Source organism: Somniosus microcephalus, chromosome 23, assembly GCF_052327205.1.
Source record: "Somniosus microcephalus isolate GS21.2 chromosome 23, FLI_Smic_1.0, whole genome shotgun sequence".
In the NCBI taxonomy this organism is placed as follows: Eukaryota; Metazoa; Chordata; class Chondrichthyes; order Squaliformes; family Somniosidae; genus Somniosus; species Somniosus microcephalus.
The window spans coordinates 18,488,121-18,508,979 of NC_141009.1; the positions used below are offsets into that span (position 1 = coordinate 18,488,121).

Genomic DNA, 20,859 nt, shown 5'->3' on the forward strand with positions numbered 1-20,859 from the left:
TTTTAGTCGGTTGGTGATATCAGGCAATGGAAGCGGGCGCCCTGGTTGCTAGGGGGGGTGGGGGGCCTCTTGGTGCAAGCTGTCGCCATGTTTCGGCGTCACGTCCGGGAGCGGCGGTTGTGTTTCTTTAAGATGGCGGCGGCGGCGGCATCAGCGGCCCCCGCGAAGAAAAAGAACGGCGGTGCCCCTGGTCCTGGCCCGGCCGGCGGGGTCGTGCTGACAAGCAAGCGGGAGCCCAGCGTCAAGCTCCAGTACCCGGTGAGCGGCCCTGAGCCGCTCGGCTGGTCCGAGGACAACCGGCTCTCCATCACCACCGGCAAGAACATCTACGTCCTGGAGCAGATCTGCGACATCCACAACAACGGGCTGGACATGGTGATCCACAGGACCTCGGTGCCCGCGCCCAGCCAGAGCTGCTCCCTGAAGGTAATTCCTCGCAGGCAGACGAAGGGAAGCAGCACCTCCGCAGCCTCTCTGCATTCCTTTTCGAGAGAGATCAGTTACTATCTCTCCAGTCAGATGCACCACTTGATTCTGCTTCTTTTTAAAAAAGCATAACTCTTGAGAAAGCATTTTTTGCTTTATAACACTCCTGTGAAGCGCCTTGAGATGTTAAAGGCGCTATAATAAATACAACTTGTAAAAAAAAATCACTCTTTTTCCAGCTCAATAAACTTGTGTTGCACTTTAGGTAGGAATTCGATAGCAACTAGATTTAAAATGATAGTCGAGTTGCTTTAGGATCATTAAAAGGGGTGTACTGGGCGTGAATTCTAGCAGTTTACCGCGGGAATTTTTTTGATTTGAATTTCGTTTTGTCGGGATTTGAAAACCGATTAAGAGTGCTCTTACAGGGTTGAATACTTTTATGGCACAGTTCCCAGTACACGGCCAAACTGATGTTGCTATTGGGTACTCCAGGAATGCGTTACTTTCAATCCATTGTACCTGATTTGCCGAGTTTGATGCTGGTGCAGACAGGAACAATATTCTATTTTTATGGTCACCGCTCTCTTTGGGTATCTGTGAACATAATCAGAGTTCAAAGGCAATGTGACTGAATGCTATCACCCTAGTTTTTCAATATGATTGATTTGATGATTAGTTGGGGGAAGGGGTCATGATTTTTGTAAGAATTATAATCAGCTGCTTATATTTTAATATAAAGATTTCAGATCAAACTAAGGTGGGCACTGCACCTTAGAAAGGAGATATTGGCCTTAGAATGGCTGAGTGCTGATTCACCAAAATGTTATCAGGGCTCCAAGGGTTAAATTATTACGAGCGGTTACATAAACTTGGCTTGTATTCTCTGAAATATACTAGGTTAAGGGGTGATTTGATTGCGGTTTTAGGATTTTGAAAAGGATTGATGGGGTAGGGAGAAATTTTTTTCTGCTGGCGGGGGAGTATAGGCCATTCAGGAGAGAAGTTAGGAAACAATTCTTCATACAAAAGGTGGTAGAAGTGTGGGACTCCCACAAAAAGTAGTAGATGCTAGCTCAATTAATCATTTTAAATCTGAAATCGCTAGATTTTTGCTAGCCAAGGGTATTAAGAGATATGGAGCCGAGGCGGGTACATGATGTTAGGATACAGATCAGCCATGATCTCATTGAATGGCGGAACAGACTCGAGGGGCTGAATGGCCTACTCCTGTTCCTATGTTCCTAAAATAATAACTACATGACAAACTGGTTCCCAATTCATATCACATTATATGAAATTTATATATGAAATTTTAAGCCTGTTAAAATAAAGGGCATATATGTAAAATAATACAGCGTGCACCCTAGTTTCCTTAAGGATTAACTTCCCCAAAGTTCTTCACCCTGGCCTCTTCTCCTTTGCCATTTACAAATCTCAGTTAATCCAAAATCCTCCAGTCCAAGTTCCCTCTTGTAGAAATGTCCATCATTCCCATCCTAGCCAAGCTTCACTAGATCTCTGCCTCCTAGTATATTGGTTTCACTTCACTTCTCCAGCTATATGTCCTAGCCCTCACCCTCTGACACTAGATTGCCGTTTGTTGTCTGCACCACTATCGAAAGCTATCATCTTTTAGCCACCACGTCCCTGCTCTTTGGAACTTCCTTCCAAAGCTACTTCATCTTGCTACCTTTCTGCCTTCTTTCAAAAGCCTCCTAAGAACCTAACTCTTCAACTGTTTTCTAACCCTTTTCCTCGCACCTTTAATCTTTCTGGTTTCCTGTTTGGCATTGTCCCCTTCCCTTTGTAGAGTGTTTTGAAATGTTCTTTGAGGGGTGCAAGTTGTTGTTGTACTTGCACTATAAACATTTTCTAGCTGCAATTTACCAAGGTGTTTTTTTTTAACATAAGGTGGGGAAAATCCCTATTTCAACACTTCAGTGAACAAGTCCCAAACGGAATTTTGAGACTTGAAATGAATCTATGGTTTAAAATGACTGGTATTTGACAGCAACTAATTATTTCATATTACTGTTTGACTGTAGCAGTATACCCATAAGTTATGTTTACTGTAACATTCATTCTATAAATAATTCTATTCATTTCACAAGAATAATTTTCATGCTGAAAGAAAATGCTAATTGTTATATTTTCTGTATTTTAAGGTTGGCTCTCAGGCAGAAGTAAGTGGCTGCAAGGACACGTTCCTGAATAAGAAAGATCCAACTCTAAGTCACTCCCTAATGATGGACAGGGTCTTTAATCCTGAAGGGGGGGCCTTATCGCCATTGCGAGGGTTTAAATTTACCAGCTGGTCTCCCTTGGGCTGTGACCTCAATGGAAGGTGTCTATTGGCATCTTTGACACTGGACAATAGACTGTCCATCCAGGTGAATGTGAATAGATTGCAGTGGACGCCAGCCTTGGATATTACAGAAGTGTATGGTGAGATGCTGTACGAGAACAAATACGGGCATTTGGATGCGGATCTGAGTGGGGAGTTGAAGAATTTTTCTGAATTCCAAAGGAGACATTATATGCAGACTCCTGTTCGAATGGAATGGTCCAGTATCTGCAACACCCAGCGTGTAAAAGCCAACAATGAGTGTGAAGATGTGGGCACTGTGCTGTTGGCCGTCCTACTTGAAAATGGCGATGTTGTTATATGGCAATTTCTGATCCCATTTCATGGCAAAGATTCTATCATTGCGTGCAGTACCATTGAATCAGGTATTAATGACCCAAGTGTTCTGTCATGGTGGGAATATGAGCATGGCAGTCGCAAAATGAGCGGGTTGATTGTTGGCAGTTCCAAAGGACCTGTTAAGATTCTGCCAGTCAACTTAAAAGCAGTGAAAGGATACTTCACTCTCAGACAACCAGTGGTTCTTTGGCAAGAGATGGATCAGTTACCTGTGCACAATATTAAATGTATCTCTCTCTACCACCCTTATCAGAAGTGCAGCTGCAGCTTGGTCGTAGCAGCCAGAGGAACGTATGTTTTCTGGTGCCTGCTACTGATATCCAAAGCTGGACTGAATGTTCACAATTCTCATGTGACAGGCCTCCACACGCTTCCCATTGTGTCTCTGACAGCCAACAAGCAAACTGGGAGTTTTTATACATGCTCTGTTGATGGAACTATCCAAAAGCTGACTCCTGTCTTCACAGATGTCGCGGTGAAGTTTGATCATATCTTAATCAAATTGCCAGAGTCGATTGGCTCAGTGAGGCTTCATGGGATATGTCTCAGCCCCAATGATGCATACCTAGCTCTTGTGACAGCAGAGGGTATAAATAATGGCCTCCATCCAGCCAGCCGCACGTACCAGGTGCAGTTTATCACATTAAAAACTCCAGAAGAAGCAGCTTCTAAGATTTTAGAGTCTTCCATCCACAATTTATTCAAACAGGTGGACTTACTTGACCTTGTACGCTGGCGAGTGTTGACTGAAAAACTTATTCCTCCAGAACTCGATGAAGCACTAGACCATAAGCTCCAGACTAATCCATCTAACTACTTATGGCGGTTAAGACTTTTTCTCTTAAAGATTTTATTTCAGACCCTACAGAAGGCACCCTCTGAAGCACTTTGGAGACCAAGTCCTCGTGAGTCAAAGATTCTGCTTTGTGACAACTCTGCATTGTCAGGCGAGGATAGTCGACAGCCAGATGAGGCAGAGACGAGTGCAAAAGGTAATCCACCAAGTGGAGGGGTTGGGAGTCAAGCAGAGGACTTGACAGTGGACCCGAAAGGAGGCAACACTGAAGAGCAGATTCGAGAGAGGATTTTGAGGAAATTGAATGCGATTCAGACTAAGATTGAAGTAGTGGAGCTCCACCTGACACGTGAACACATGAAACGGGTTCTGGGTGAAGTGTATCTTCACACCTGGATCACTGAGAACACCAGTGTCCCGACCAGAGGCATTTGTGACTTCTTGACCTCTGACCCCAGCTACGATGATCGGACAGCCAAGGTAGGTCTCACTTGGGTGGCTTTTTTGGTTTAACTCTTTCCTTCTGTTCCCCCATCTCTCCCCCACCGTTCGTTAAAAGTTATGTGAAGTTAAATATGTTACGGAAATCACTGAGTCCATTGGAACTCTGCCACCTATGATTCCCAACTTATCTCGCTAACTGGGAAGAATGGAGATGCTAGATTTTTCCCCAACAGGGAGGGATCGCCAAGGCTGCTGGACATCCCCAAAATATATCTGTGCAAATAGACACAGTAATGTCTCTGTCCTGCAACATAAAAGTACTACTTTCTGTTTTTAATCCCCCACCAGTATGTTTTTCATTGGAAAGCTGCTAGGACTGTACATTCTTCTTTTTTGGAGTTTGCTGTTGTTGTTTGAGTTAACATTAAAAATAATATGGTGCCAGCGGTGGCTCAGTGGACGGCACTCTCACCTCAGAGTCAGAGGTTGTGGGTTCAAGTCCCACTCCAGAGACTTGAGCACAGAAATCTAGGCTGACACTCCAGTGCAGTGCTGAGGGAGTGCTACACTGTCGGAGATGCCGTCTTTCCGATGAGATGCTAAACAGAGCCCCGTCTGCGCTCTCAGGTGGCCGTAAGATCCCATGGCACTATTTCGAAGAAGAGCAGGGGAGTTATCCCCGGTGTCCTGGCCAATATTTATTCCTCAATCAACATCACATTTAAAAAAAAAAAAATTATCTGGTCATTATCACATTGCCGTTTGTGGGAGCTTGCTGAGCGCAAATTGGCTGCCGTGTTTCCTACATTACAACAGCGACTACACTTCAAAAAGTACTTCATTGACTGTAAAGTGCTTTGGGACATCCGGTGGTCATGAAAGGCGCTATATAAATGCAAGTCTTTAATTTTTTTCTTTATTGAAGCCCTCCTGTTAGTATCTCAACTTGCCTAGTAGCCACTGTATTAAGTGACTGAGACAAAATTGACCAAACTATCCAATTAAAAATTGCTTCAAATAAGCTCTAGGCCTCAATACATGTGCCTGTTCCTAGTGCTGCATAGGGCTACAATGTTGATTTAAGTTTTTTGTTAGTTCTTTATTCAGTCACTTGTGTGCGATGCCTTACAAAAACTAAACTCTCCAGTTAAGATGGCAAATGAAATTTAACAGTGACAAATGAAATTTATTGCACAGTGGATGAAATAATGTACAATGCAGACCACTGTTTTCTTGCTGGTGTAGGGAGTACTGAAAATGTCAGTAAATGGCAATAAAGAAAAAAAAAATAAAGTAGCTTAATTTGTCTTGGACCACATCTGTTGGCGTGTCAATCCATGAACCGTTTCGTCCCTTCATAATTATCACTAATCGCACTGTATGTAACAAGCACCTTAGTCGCTCTAGCATTTTCGGCAGTAGGAGGATACTTGTAATTTGAAGCCCAGGGTTTATTTAAAGCCGCCTTCCATAATATGCACATGTTTGTCGATCACTAGGCGCAGTGCCTTGCAAGAACCAAAACCTCAATGGGAAGGTAGAGAATTAGGAAGCTGGATCATCAGTGGCGGAAGATGAGCTATCGCCATTCTTGCAGCTGAGAAAGGAAGTCTAGAGACGAGAGGTATTGTTGGGGAGGCAGGTGTTAACCGTAAATTTGAGAACAAAAACATTTCATTGAAACCGAACAGCCAATGACTCATTTAAATCAGCAAGCTGCCTTCTCCACTGTTACAAATGTCTTACCGGTTGTAGAAATTGTGTGTGCTGCTTCCAATGGGATTGCTACAATTCCCAGCAATGTGGTGGTGGGAGAGACTGAAGTGAGAGCAGAGAAGTTGTTGTGCTCGCCTTTTTCGAGCAATCCTGGTTTTCTAAGTTGAACATGATTTTTTTTGCATGTAAAACTCATGCCTAGATTTTCTGTAGATTTGCTATTTAAAAAGGAACCATCAGCCCCTGCCCCGCTGACTTTTGACACATACTTGAAAGCTGTATGTATACAAAAGCTTGCCAGTTTTAGAAAATGGGCTGCTTATTCTGCACCACAAAATGAAATCATTCTTTTAAAAATTCTAAAATGGAATGGAAAATGGTCTTTTAGTTGTGTAAAGTCAGAGAGAGAGAAATTGTTCTCCTAAATATTGCAGGAATGCTTTGTGTACTTCATTAGCTGCAGAAAGAACTGCTCCTTGTTTGCACAATGAAATTCTGGAAATTTGTGAATCAATGGGTACTCTCACTTGGGTATAATATTTAACCCTAAATATGCCTTCAGAATGAGTGAGAATGGCCCAGATTTTGCGGCAGGAATAACGGCGAGGCTATCGGTGCTCGTCGTTATTAAGGAGTAAATCGGACAGCAACTTCCAGCGTCCACACATGCGCAGTTAAACATGGAAATCAGGAAGTTGCTGTCCGAGTTGCTCTGTTCCTCCACAAGCTGCACTATACCAGTATCTCGCCAAGAGACTCGGCATTAAAATACACGAAGGGCATGAAGTTGCGGTACTTGCTCACTAGATAACCACTAAGCACACCAGAAGAAGTTAGGGCTTGTCCATTCATGTGTGAGTGAATTTTTAACAGTGGTAAGTCTTAATTACTGCCAAACAACCTCTCTGGCACTGAAAATTTACTTTTAAAATTGTGGAGTCTCATTCCTTCAGATTTTAATTATTGTTGGAGATTCAATTTTTTTTTTAAAAATTTGCTTTTTCTTTCTAGTCTATCTCTCTCAATCCCATCTTTATTTATTTTTCTCACTTCCTGTACATGATTTTATATTGAATTAAATATTCTAACTTGCATTTCGTGGTTTAGACTCTGCGTGTCTTGGTGAGGATTCTTCAATCTGATTGGTTTCGGAGACACGCTGTTGCTTGCCCTGCTCTCACAGGTCCCAGATCCCCGTAGAGGGCGCCGCGCTGTACCGGACTCCCGATGAGTTGCCGTGCAAAGCTCCTGAAAAGTCTGTGGGCAGCTGTAAGCGCAGTGATCGGCGAGCACCGTTCCTGTGCCGCTGACTGCAAATCCGGGCCAATATATTTGAAAGTTATGTCTTGACCACTTTTGATATTAATGTGCTGATATTCCCCCTCCGTATACAAGGTCATTACAGATGAGGACCATTTAGACCCTTTAAGTTCATCCATTTCTGAACGACCCTAACAGTACTGCCTCTGTTGCAGCATCTAATTGATTATTGAATGATTCCAGAGTTTTTGCTTCCAGTGCTCTATCCAGAAGTCCATTCCAAACGTTTTCGTTCTTTGAGTATTGGGGAACTTCCTGATATCAGTCCTAAATTTATCTTTTATTAGTTGAACTAGTGTCCTCTAGTTACACTCGCGATTTAAAGTGATGTTCCAGAATTACTTTTTCCATGCCCTTAACTCTCTTATATAATATCAAATGCCTCTTTTCTAGACTGAAAATGCTAATTTTTTCTACCTTTCCTCGACTTGGATCTCTTGCACTAGGGAATCAACCTTGTAGCTCTTCTCTGCGCTGTCTCCGGTGCTTGTTTCCAAGAAGCCAGAACAGCACGCAATATTCAAGGTGCAATCTGGCCAGAGCACCATAATGTTTGATCACTACCTCTTCTGACTTCTAGTTTGCAGTTTGTAGTTCAATATCATATTGACTTTGTCGATTGCTGCTTTGCATTGACTGGACAGTTTTAGCCTGCTAAGCCTCCGAGATAGCTGTTGTTTGTAAAACTGGCCAGTGTGCTAATAGAAGAACTTTGCACATGTGCATACTTCAGAGGCCACATGATGTCTCATGCAGATTTCTGCATCATCTTAGTACTGTAGTGAGGCAAGAAAGAAACCAAGGCAGTCACTTGGGATCTACAAACAAATTCATCAGCAGTAGAGATACTGTTGCCTCTATGTCTGACGCTTGGTAATTTACAGGTGTATGAAATACCTCAATGTTTACTTAACAGCAATTCGATTCTGTAGGCTCAGTGACAGCATCACCCTAGCAGTACAATATGTTGGCCATTATTCCCTCTAATGCTCATTGTCCTTATAAAACAGCATAATTGATTCACTTGTGAGCAATGCCATAGAAGATCCACTACTAGTCAAACAGAATATAATGTGTATTCAACGTCTTGCTTATAGACAGCACAAGAAAGGTCAAGTTAGGCAAGCCATAAATTTGTATGTTTACGTACTTGTCACTCGGTCAGTTCTAGAAACATAGAAGATAGGAGTAGGAGTAGGCCATTCGGCCCCTCGAGCCTGCTCCGCCATTCAGTGCGATCTTTCAAATTCAGTACCCTGTCCCTGCTTTCTCCCCATACCCCTTGATCTCTTTAGCCTTAAGAAATATACAGGAAACTTTTTTTTTATCCGGGACCGGCGTGGTGCCGGTTTATCAAAGTCCGGATTACAGAGAGGTATAGTTAAAAGGTACGAGAGCTCCGTACACAGCAACAAATCCAGGCTTCCCTGTTGCTTAGCAACAAGTGCAGGAACCCCGGCCACAGACCAAGCGTCCCTGTTGCTTAGCAACAAGTGCAGGAACCCTGATTACACAGCCACAGATCCAGGAACGGCCACTAATATGAAGTAAAACTTACCTGAACCTACTCCTGAATTTTGCTGGTTAACAGAGATTTCCGGTTATTTAGGTGCCGGTAAATCGAGAGTTTCCTGTATCCTACTCCTTCTTGAATGTATTTAATGAATTGGCCTCTACTGCCTTCTGTGGTAGAGAATTCCGAGAAACTCCAGGATGATTTGGACAGGTTGGGTGATTGGGCAGAAGCATGGTACTCTCTGGGTGAAGAAATTCCTCCTCATTTCTGTCCTAAATGGCTTACCCCTTATCCTTAGACTGTGACCCCTGGTTCTGGACTCCCCGACCATCGGGAACATCCTTCCTGCATCTAGTCTGTCCAGTCCTGTCAGAATTTTATAAGTTTCAATGAGATCCCCTCTCATTCTTCTAAACTCCAGCGAGTATAAGCCCAATCTCTCCTCATACGTCACTCCTGCCATCCCAGGTATCAGCCTGGCGAATCTTCGCTGAACTCCTTCCATGGCAAGAACATCCTTCCTCAGATAAGGCGACCAAAACTGCACACAATACTCAAGGTGTGGTCTCACCAAGGCCCTGTACAAATGCAGCAAGACATCCTTGTTCCTGTACTCAAACCCTCTCGCTACGAAGGCCAACATACCATTTGCTTTCTTAAGCGCCTGCTGCACCTGCATGCTTACCTTCAGCGACTGGTGCACAAGGACACCCAGGTCTCGTTGCACTTCCCCTTCTCCCAATCTATTGCCATTCAGATAATAATCTGCCTTTGTTTTTGCCACCAAAGTGGATAACCTCACATTTATCCACGTTATATTGCATCTGCCATGTTTTTGCCCAACCTATCCAAATCATCCTGGAGTTTCTCTGCATCCTCCGCATAGCACACACTCCCACCCAGCTTTGTGTCGTCTGCAAATTTGGAGATATTGCATCTAGTTCCCTTGTCTAGATCATTAATATATATTGTGAATAGCTGGGGTCCAAGGACCGATCCCTGCGGTACTCCACTAGTCACTGCCTGCCACTCGGAAAAAGACCTGTTTATTCCAACTCTTTGCTTTCTGTCTGCCAACCAGTTCTCTATCCAAGTCAATACCTTGCCCCCAATCCCATGTGCCGTGCCTTAACTTTACACGCTAATCTCTTATGTGGGACCTTATCAAAAGTCTTCTGAAAGTCCAAATACACCACATCCACTGGCTCTCCCTTATCTATTTTACCAGTTACATCCTCAAAAAATTCCAGTAGATTAGTCAAGCACGATTTACCTTTTGTAAATCCATGTTGACTTTGTCCGATCCTGTCACTGTTTTCCAAGTGCTCTGCTATTACATCTTTTATAATGGACTCTAGCATTTTCCCCACTACCGATGCCAGGCTTACCGGTCTGTAATTCCCCGTTTTCTCTCTACCACCTTCTGGTGTATGTTTTTTGGCTGATGAAGGTAAGAGAAGTCTGAGCTGGGAATTTTTTCCTCCATTTTTGTTCTCTCTCCCTCCTCCCTCCCTGTCAAACACTGCTACCGATTTTGAGTCTTAGATATTTTCCCAGGTACAGCAACGCTGGTCATTTCCATAAGTGATACGCGCATCAGACATTCAGGCGCATGCCCGTACTGCCTCATACCTAATTATACAGTAGCATAACAATAGGAACCCTCTGCGATCCAAACTGGATATCGTCCCTTTCACACATGCCCTCGCTGCGCTTCTCCAATCTTTTAGGTATACTGGAGTACACGGAGACGTGGCCTGATGTTAATTGTTAAGCTGCTTTATTTTACAGAGACAGCAAGGACACCTACAGAGTAACAGCTGTAAGCAAACCTCGCTTTCCTTTGTCCTCAAAAATGGGAAAACAAATCCCGTCCCTTTCATGGGCTGGCTGACTTGTTTCTGGCAATAGCTTTACTTTCTAGACAACTTTTAATTGCAAGAACTGATCTCCTGTACCTTAACTTCAAGCTCACAGGCTTTTTCACCTCACCATCTCCGGTTTAAACTTGACTGTCTCTCTTCTATTCTTTGTGTCCCTTTAACCTCTTCCCCATTCATGATTCGCCAGTAGGCTCATCAATAAAACCAGCTGCCTCCCCCTGTGGTGTGGGTCTCGAACCAGTTCCTTTTACTCCCAATGAATAAGGATCATCCTGGCCTGACTTTCATTGCCTGATTCAAGTAGACTGAGAGTCCTTGCATTCCACAAACTATTGGCTACAGCCTATGGCTTTTTAGACCTGTACAAATGCATCTTGTTTTAAAACTCATTGCTAAATCCTTTTATGGGAGAAGTGTATAAAAAATGGCATCTACTTTTTTTTGCTTCTGTATATTAAGGGATATGGGGATAGTGCGGGCGGGCGGGTGGAGTTGAGGTCAAAGATCAGCCTTGGTCTTATTGAATGGCAGCGCAGGGTCGAAGGGCTGAATGGCCTACTCCTGCTCCTATTTCTCACGTTCTTATGGTGTTGGAGTCCGGTATTCCCAGCCAGGTGCACCATGGGTTAGATACACCCTCCCTACTATGCTCCAACAATGTGCCTTGACTTGCACTGAGCTCCTTCTACTGTACTGTTGTGATGTTCCATTTTGTATATCAGACTTCTGAGTTTACAGCAGAAAGATTAAGCTGGGTTTGAAATCTGCTTGAATGTATTCCTGCTTGCATACAAAATTACTGAATCATAGAATAGTACAGCACAGAAGGGGGCCATTCGGCCCATCGAGTCTGCGCCGGCTCTTTCGAAGAGCAATCCAGTTAGTCTCACTCCCCCGCTCTTTCCCCATATCCCTGCAATTTTTTCTCCTTCAAGTATTTATCCAATTCAATTTTGAAAGCTACTATTCAATCTGTATTCGCCTCCCTATCAGGCAGTGCATTCTAAATCCTAACCACTCGTTGCGTAAAAAAGTTTTTCCTTGTGCCGTCTCTATCTGCGCTGTTGTTTTAAGTCCCAGTTTTCTTCTTGAATGTCTATGGTGCACACAGTGAAATGAAAGGGGTTTGCCTCCTGATCTTTTGAAGTGAGGTGTGAATAACCAATCGTACAGGTGTAATAACTTCTTCAGTTGTGTGCTCCATTACCTGACCTATTAATGTCAGCCAGTGGTGAGCATTTTTTTCTTTAGTCAAAAGTGACATGATACACAGCTTTACCAACACTAAACAAGTAGATAGATATGTTATTGGTTATGCTGGTTATATGGCACAACTAATATAACCAAGTTGATCATTATTGTTGCTTCGGTGTATAATATATCTCTTTTTCCATGACCAGTATTATAGGATCTTACTACAAGAAACTCTCTTTTATCCGGGACCGGATTACAGAGAGGTATAGTTAAAAGGTACGAGAGCTCCGTACACAGCAACAAATCCAGGCTTCCCTGTTGCTTAGCAACAGCTGCAGGAACCCCGGCCACAGACCAAGCGTCCCTGTTGCTTAGCAACAAGTGCAGGAACCCTGGTTACACAGCCACAAATCCAGGAACGGCCACTAATATGAAGTAAAGCTTACCTGAACCGACTCCTGAATTTTGCCGGTTAACAGAGATTTCCGGTTATTTAGGTGCTGGTAAATCGAGAGTTTCCTGTATATAGAAGAAAGGCAGTCTTTCAGGACCATAAAAGCCAATTCCATTATAAAATGTTAAAACTCAAAAGCTTTTGTAATTTACGGTATTGCCATTCTTTAAAACACAGCGGCCTGGAGTTTCCGCGAGGCAATTCGCCTGAAGTCGGTCAAACCAGCGCAAAAGATCGAGGAATTTCAAGCGCAAATTATGTACAGCTCAGATCAAGTTTCCGCGATCTTTAAAAAAACCATGCAAGAAGCCAGCCCCGTCCACAAAACTGGCCACGCCCCAAGATCGAATTAATCACCACAGCGAGTTTCCGCTAATTGCCCTGTTTGCGAGTCTTCGAGGAGGCTCTTAAAATTGAGCTTTTTTTAGACACAAGGACATTAATAGGCATGTTTTAAAAGTTTTTCAATATATTTAATTTATTAAGAAACTGTCGACTGTACACCAATGTAAGGAGTAAATGGTTCTGTATAGTTATTTAAAATCAGGTTACTCACAAGTGGTGGACTAGATGCTCTGATTAAAAATGCTTATTTTTTGTGATTAAACCCATTTTCAGCTGTATTAATAAAACTGCACCAGGTTACCGCTCTTAAATATATCGTAATTTTTTTAATGCAAAACTTTTATTTAAAAAAAAAAAAAAAAATTGTATTCTAAAATGCTGCCAGAGTGTGCTGGTTCATGGCAGATTTTACATTTGGTGATATGTATAGGAAACTGTCGTTTAAACGGCACCTAAATATCTGGAATTCTCTATTAACCGGCAAAATTCATACTCTGAAAACAACACCTCAATAACCGGAAATATTGCCGAGTCCGAGTCTCCCGCGGTGGCTGAGTTAGTCAGTGGGGGTAGTTCTCCAAACTGCCACTACTCGGCTTCTTGGCACTGTCGGAAGTCCAATTACTGTATACTGCACATTTCTTGGTTTTTAAATTTTTGTTTGTTAAAAATAGCCTCGGTAGATAACCCTCTCCGTCATCCGGAATTTTTAATCAACCGGCACCATCCTGGTCCCGTCTGTGCCGGACACCAAAGAGTTTCCTGTAAATGAGTGAGCGAAAACTTGAGGATAAAAACCACTTCTTAAACTAGTGCAGTTTTGGGCACAATTTGCACCTGGATCACCGATTGCATCCAAAGTGGAAACCTTGGCCAGCTTCTATTTAAAAAAAAAAAAAAAATCTTGATCATTTGTTCTCGCTGGTACTGAGAAAGCGATTGCTTTACTGGAGCTGGTGGATGCAATGTGAAGAAATCTGAAAAATTAAAAATCTTGTTCTGTAATGGATTATATTTTTGATGTGATGAGTGCTTGATATTCTTATATTTCTCTCTCTCTATCTTCCTTTTGGGTGTAGGTTCTGATTTCTCACAATTTGAAGAAGTTGACCAAACAGACGTTTCCGGAGCACTGTTCTCTCTGTAAAGAGATTCTGCCATTTACGGATCGACGCAAGGCTGTCTGCCCCAATGGGCACATTTGGCACAGGTAATCACTGTCAGCAGCCAAATGCTAGAGGTACAGTATGTATCCTATAAGGGTAAACCGATGATTTGAGTATCTCGTACATATGTTAGCCATGCATTTTGTATAGTTAAAAGTCATGGTGCCATTGCAACCAATGTTCCCTTCAATTTTTTTTTTGGATGTGCAGCCCATTCAAATCTCCACGCATTTAAGAGCCGGCCTGCGCGGGACCTCCAGACTGCTGTGCGGCCACGCAGCTTGACGGGAACATTGATTGCAACACTTTCTGCCAGATTTGTAGCTTTGTACAAAGGTGCGGTGATAAAAACTTGATTCTGCAGCCTTTGAGGACACTAACATTTTTACTTTGTTTTTTCCCCCTGGAATTTTTTTTTTAAATACCGCTTTTGGCTATGACTTACACCTGAGCTTTTCTTTCATATGAATATTGGCACAGACTGGTATAAATTAAATACATATTGGAAACAGAATTATAGCCCATACCTGTGTTTTTTGTTAGTTATGTGGCCGTTCACCACTTAGTTTATTTTCTATAGGCCACCACTTTCTCGATAGTCCACCCTTTCTCAACATGGATACTTCATAGGGGTGTGCAAGCCTTTGTCTTCATGGGCCACATAGGTGTGTGCCATGGAACCTCGGGGGCCACATATAGAGGGCAATTTTAACCCTGCTCGCTCAGCATAAACCTGACGGGTGGGCAGTTAAAATCACCCTGGCTCTTACCTGTCCGAAAGCCGCCATGATCGCAACATCTGCAATTTTAACCTGCTCTCCTGACACGCGCCCGGAGCCAACGGGATCCTTCTTTACAAATGCACATTGTGGCCCAATGACATAATTGAGAACCGACTGTAATTTTTAACTCTGGCCTGAGCAAGGAATCCACAGAGAGTTAAAATTGGGGCCGTAAAGTCTAAATCTATATTCCCATTCGTTTTCAAGTTGCCGATACTGTTAGATCCTGGTGTTCTGATTTAGGATATATCCATCAATAAGGCAACAGAGCTAAGAACAACTTTTCCAGAACCTCCAGGCTCAACCTGTATGTTGGTTGGCCTATACTTGTTTAGGGCTGGAGATTTCTTGATTTTTGTTCCCCCGGCCCTGGATGAGAAGGAGCTAATATTTAATTGTCTCTTTTTTCCCCCACAATGAATATACTATTGAAGTGTAGAAAATAATTTTTCCATTTTTAGCATGACCTAGATTTTCTGGTCCAGACATAACATTTAAATGATCTTAGACCAAGCATAAAATGTTCCTGATTATTTATACTTTCGTTGCTCAGCACCTTGGTGTATTAACAGCCTACAGAATATTTCCTCTTCTAGCCCACCAATAACTTCTGAAAGATTATTTAACAGTTTTAAAGTTTAATCCATTTTACTGTATGAATGATCAAATGAAATAGATTACAATCTCTTTGATGAGCATATTCTAGTTTCTCGCCCTGCGTTGGGTTAAAATTACCCCCTGCTGTTTCCACAACCCAAGCTAATTTCTCCCTGCAACAGTTTTGTTCTGATCCTTAATAACGTTAGAGCTACTCTTATCAACCTAGTTGCTTTAATTCTGACGTTTGCCATGTGATCTGATAGCAAAGCAGTAATCTCTTCACATGCAGTGATCAAATGGGAATAAACTGGAGGTCCATTGTGCAGGAAGTAACCAATAAACGTGACTACCTTTTCTCTCATTTTAAGATGTGCATTGCTGAAGAGAATAAGACAACTTGTAATGTGGAAGACAATCCTGTGTCGGGCAATGTGCTTGGAGATGTTGTCCAAATATTTATCATAATCCAGTCTGGTCCCCTACATTGAAAACACTTGAAACCTCTTGAATTTGAGAAACATTTAGGTTGATTTTATTGGAAATATCAAATTCAGCACTGATTTGCAGACCTTTATTATCACAATGCTCTTGCCAGTAAGAAGCATCAGTAAGCTGAATACGGTCAATTTGATATTTTCAATAAATACAAGGTTCAGTTGCATATATGCTTCACCACAGATCATATATTCAGTCATGTTCAATTGCAACTGCCACATCAGCAAGACTGGAATGTACATACTTCTCTTGCAGCTGATCTGGGATCTTGGGTATGCTTGACATTGCTGTGTGATTGCTGAACTTGGACTTCTTGGGGCCGATTTTCATTCTGGGTGGACATCGGGCGGCTGGTGCAATGGTGCTGCCTGTCCAATGTCCTCGCTGAGGACAGCCATTTTGATGACCGGGCCTCATCTGTATAATATCCAGCTACAACCGCTAAACCATGACTCACAGGTAACTTGCAGATCGGAGAGGGGTGGGGGGGTGGGGGGGTAATGAAACTGGAAATCTGCTGGCTCCTCCATGGAACAGAGGCGGACAACCTGATGCAGCTAACGTTAGCTTCGATTTGCCAGCCTCTGTTTTTGGTTATGACTCCCCTGCTGCCTCGGAGACTGACCCGCCTCCTGACGTTACGCGAGGTGGGTCAGGCTAGGGGTCCGGTGCGGCGGACATTATGCCTCGAAGCCAGGCCTTGGCGGGCCGGATACAGGCCATATTTTGCCTGCCACTGATGTAAGAGGTCCCACTCCAGAGATTTGAACACATAATCCACGCTGACACTTTAGTGCAACACTGAGGGAATGCTGCACTGTCGGAGGTGCTGTTTTTTCAGATGGGACATTAAACCGAGGCCCCCGTCTTCTTTTTGAGTAGGTGGAATAGAGTTAAGGGCTGGAGCTGAAGCTATAATGATGTAAATGGTGCATTAGTAAAGTATCGTCTTGATGATCTAATTCACTTTACAGATGTGTTTTGACGTACCACGCTTGCCAGAGTCTGACCTATCGCAGATGTCTGCTACAAGACAGCATTGCTCGACAGCAGTTGCCCTCAGGTGAGCTATCTAAAGAAAAGTTCAATACCTTCAAAGCAACTGATTTTTTAAAGTCTTGAGTTTTTGAAATTTCATAAATGTAACTAGGTGCGCTTGAATGTTCTGTTGCTTGGTGTCCATCCTCAATTGACCAGAGAGGAGAGTGCATGTTCTATATGAGCTGTAAGATGGAGGAGTGGTGATGCACTCTGTTGTAGTGTGTGTGTGTTCCGGGTCGCTGATGTCTCTAACGTTGGACACTGTTCATTAACAGCAGTCAGTGTTGTGCTTCACATCTTTGGCTGTGATAAACTCAAAGTGACTATCAGTATTAACCTCGTTCATCTTCAAGTAAAACGATTGTTCATATAAATGGGTGATTTCAAACAAAATTTGTTTTTTGCTGCAGGAAAATAGAGGAAATGAAGTTGCTAATAGAACTGTTGTGAAGCCTGGCAGTACAGCTCACTGATACACTAGCAAACTATGCCCATCATAAAGAAAGAGCGTACATTAATTTAGCACCTTTCATCACATTCCAAAATGCCTCGCATGCAATAAATTATTCAGTGATTATTAGGTAGTTACCTGACAGCTGAGTTCATTTGCCTGCAGGTCCTACAAACAATTAATGAGCTGAATGACCATTAATCTGCTTTTGGTGGTCTTGGTTAGGGGGAAGAATGTTGGCCAGTGTAAGGAGAACTCCCAGCTGTTCTTCAAATAGTGCCTGGGGCTGTCTACCATCCACTGGAACGGGCAGATGGGGGCCTCACTTCAATATCTCATCCAAAAGACCGCACCTGTGACAGTGCAACACGCCCTCAGCACTTCACTGCAGTATCAGGCTGGATCATGCGCTCAAGTCCTGGAGTGGAGCTTGCTCAGAAGTGAAGGGTGCGACCAACTGAACCAAGCTGAGACTTCAGCTGGCAGATAGGATATAGCTTTACCCCTGCCGTTTCCCGCATGGCAAGCTGTACGCTGTTTTTACTCCAGGGATACTGAGGGGAAATGATACAATGCAGTTCTTCGATATTACACGTTCAAAGGCATCATTCACAAAGTTGCAAACCACATCCCTGGTGCTTGGGGAATGTTATGTGACTCCTAATAAAAAACAGGCAGAGAGGGGGGGGGGTGGTGGAATCTTGTAAATTGTTAACTTCAACTTCGCTGAACTTTTGAAAGTCTGGAGTTTAAAAAAATAAATCTCAACTGCTTTGCTTTTTTTTTATTTGTTCATTTACAAGAAGTGTTAAAAGAAACATCAGGACAAATTTTACACTTCATGCTTCTGCTAGAAAATCTTAATGAATATGGCCATCTTAAAACCTCTGTTTTCCACAAAAATACAACTTCATGCTGAACGCTGAGATTGCATGGACCGTTAAGTTGCTTACTGTCTAGATGAGATTTTTACTTGCTACTTTGGAGGTGGGAACCACATCATTAACAGCTGGCTGAAATTCCTAGTCTGCTGAGGACTAGAAATGTGAAGATTGACCTGCCTGTACCACACTTAACCAGGTCAACTTTTGATGTGATTGTATTTTTACATATTAAGAAGTTAGTGCTACTGCATGCAGCTCCAGCAGTACAATCGCGTCTCAACAATATAATGTGTTGGTAGTGCTACCCAGGTTAGTTCACACAAGTTTGGATCCTGGATAGAGCTCCTACAGAGCATTTTATCTTTACTAATGACTTCTAATCAGATGGGTAGTTGATGAGTTACAAGTTCTAGAGTTGCCAGTAACCTATGAAAGGCCACCTTGAATTTGGCTGTCAGATTCTACACATTTCCACATTATTTTTTAAAAAGCAAGCTGGAGACTGTGGTGCAATGCATTGTATGAATGAATCAGTGATGCACAGCATTCATGCATCACCACTGCATGATATTTCTTTTACAACAAATTTTTTCTTAAGATCTGAACTGTTAAATGAAAGCATTCTCTTTAAACGAGTTTTCCAAGATCGGTTTCATGCACGCTGTGGCATATAATATCGCCTGCCAATCGGCCTCATCTTTACAATAATGCATGCAAGGTTCATGCAGTATTCTACTGAATTTTGCCGATTGCGCCACTTAGGGTGGGAAATGGTCTGATTGTGGTGGGTTCAGGCAACTGAACATGTCGTTATAACCTGGATTTAATAACCATCAGTCTTGTAAAAACCAATTTTTCAAAAATGGAAGCTTTTTGATTTCACTCTATTTAACATATTTATTTGGTGATATGATGCTTTGCTTTAATTGACCTATTGTTGAAAATGTTTTTCTCAAATTCCAGACCCTGATTGGATAAAGCGTCTGCTCCAGAGTCCGTGTACATACTGCGACTCTCCTCTCTTCTGATAAACTTTCAAACCATCGGACGAAGGAAGATCAGAGCGCACATCTGTATCTTAGCATTGGGAAGATGATGCTCAAGATATTTACTCTGCTCCTAGGGGAGTATTATGTTTATTCGATAGTGGCATTGTCTCCTATCTAGAGAAGTTCAGAGATGCAGCTTTGTGTTCTATGGGACACTAAAAGAAAAATTGGAGGGTTCTTTGCACCTTTCCACCAACATCATGTTCATGAATTTCAAGGGCATTGGAGAGAGGACAGATGTTAATCGTTCTCATCCTTATTCTTCAGGAGTAGAAAATGAATGTAAATTATTGCTTCAGTCTGAGAATAAGAGTGCAGTAGATAATGGGAATATTTCTAGCACAGTCGAGCATAGGAAGTGCAGGAAAAATGAGGAAACTATCTGTTCGAAGTAGAATCTGTTATGAACAGGTGAAATTCTTGCCTGTCCAGATCAAGTTTTCACAATGAATTGAAATAACTGTCTGAAAGTTAACCTATGTCACAATTTTCTGAAGAACACTTGCCTACTTTTGCATCTGCAAGAATAGTTACACTAGACTCTAAGGTTGTCTTTGGGAACAATACGAACAGGAAGCTTTTTATATTACTTCACCATTAGAGGATTTGAGTAATGTGTGATACGTGTTGGAAGTTGTGGTATATCCAAGGCGGCTAGGGTATTTAGAAGTCCTGTTCCAGTACATGTACTCCTGACCACTGGTGAATGAATGGCACAAATATCAGGCCTATAGTGGAACTATAATCCAGGATGGGCTGGAGTTGGACAAGTAGCAGCCATAATGTAAAGTAACCCTGTGTTTAAAAGTTAGGCTGGGAAAAGTGAAATACAATAACACACTATTGGCCTTCAGAGGATCTGTACCAGTCATTAAGAGGCTGGTTGGTTGCTAGCTTGGGACAGTCCATTAGACTTTCTCTATCATCTTCATTTAATGTATGTTTTCACATTTTAAAGTTTTGCTTTAATTTTTGTTTAACGACTGCAACTATTGCGTACATTTGTGAACGCAACTTAAGACGTAAACTACTTTTTTTGTACAATAAAAATTGTTTTCTCAATAAATCTGTTACTGTTTGGATAAAATGTACCATCTTGTGAAATATAAACGAAAGTCTCTTGGGCATCCTGTTTTTTTTTTTTTTAAGTATGGCTGAAGCTGTTCAATAGCACAATTTTATTATCGTACACTAGTTTTCAGATTACTTCCATGAAGCAAAACCTAGTGGCACTCATTTCAGATAGTAAAACGGTATTCACGTAGCCTTCCATTTTGGAAGGGCAAAGGATTAATGGGTATTTGTATCCTTGCAGGAACTATTTATCGGTTCATGGGCTTCTAAAGCCAATATCATGGAATTGGATAACTGACACTTCACACCAGTTCCAGTTGGCCAACAGCTAAATACTGCCTATATGTAATAAGCAATGGTGCCTTTAGCAGGCCAACCAAAAGCTGGAAGGTTTTTTGAAGATCAGCTATTTCTGGGACTGGGTCCTATAGTTGCTGGGGAAACCTCTATCTACAACATGCACAACTGAGTCGGTGTGTAGTGTTAAGCTTTAAGACTAAATTTAATGCAAATGTA

At 42.4% G+C, this 20,859-nt stretch overlaps 1 protein-coding gene across 1 annotated transcript; it reads left to right on the forward strand.

The window, feature by feature from the left end:
* The first annotated feature begins 15 nt into the window (after positions 1-15).
* Positions 16-20,394, forward strand: gtf3c4 (general transcription factor IIIC, polypeptide 4). Its single transcript, XM_085965529.1, has 5 exons — positions 16-426; positions 2,595-4,409; positions 13,881-14,011; positions 16,819-16,907; positions 19,184-20,394. Exons 1-5 carry the CDS (start codon positions 88-90, stop codon positions 19,246-19,248), a joined length of 2,439 nt encoding a protein of 812 aa, XP_085821655.1. The 5' UTR covers positions 16-87; the 3' UTR covers positions 19,249-20,394.
* Positions 20,395-20,859: the final 465 nt, after the last annotated feature.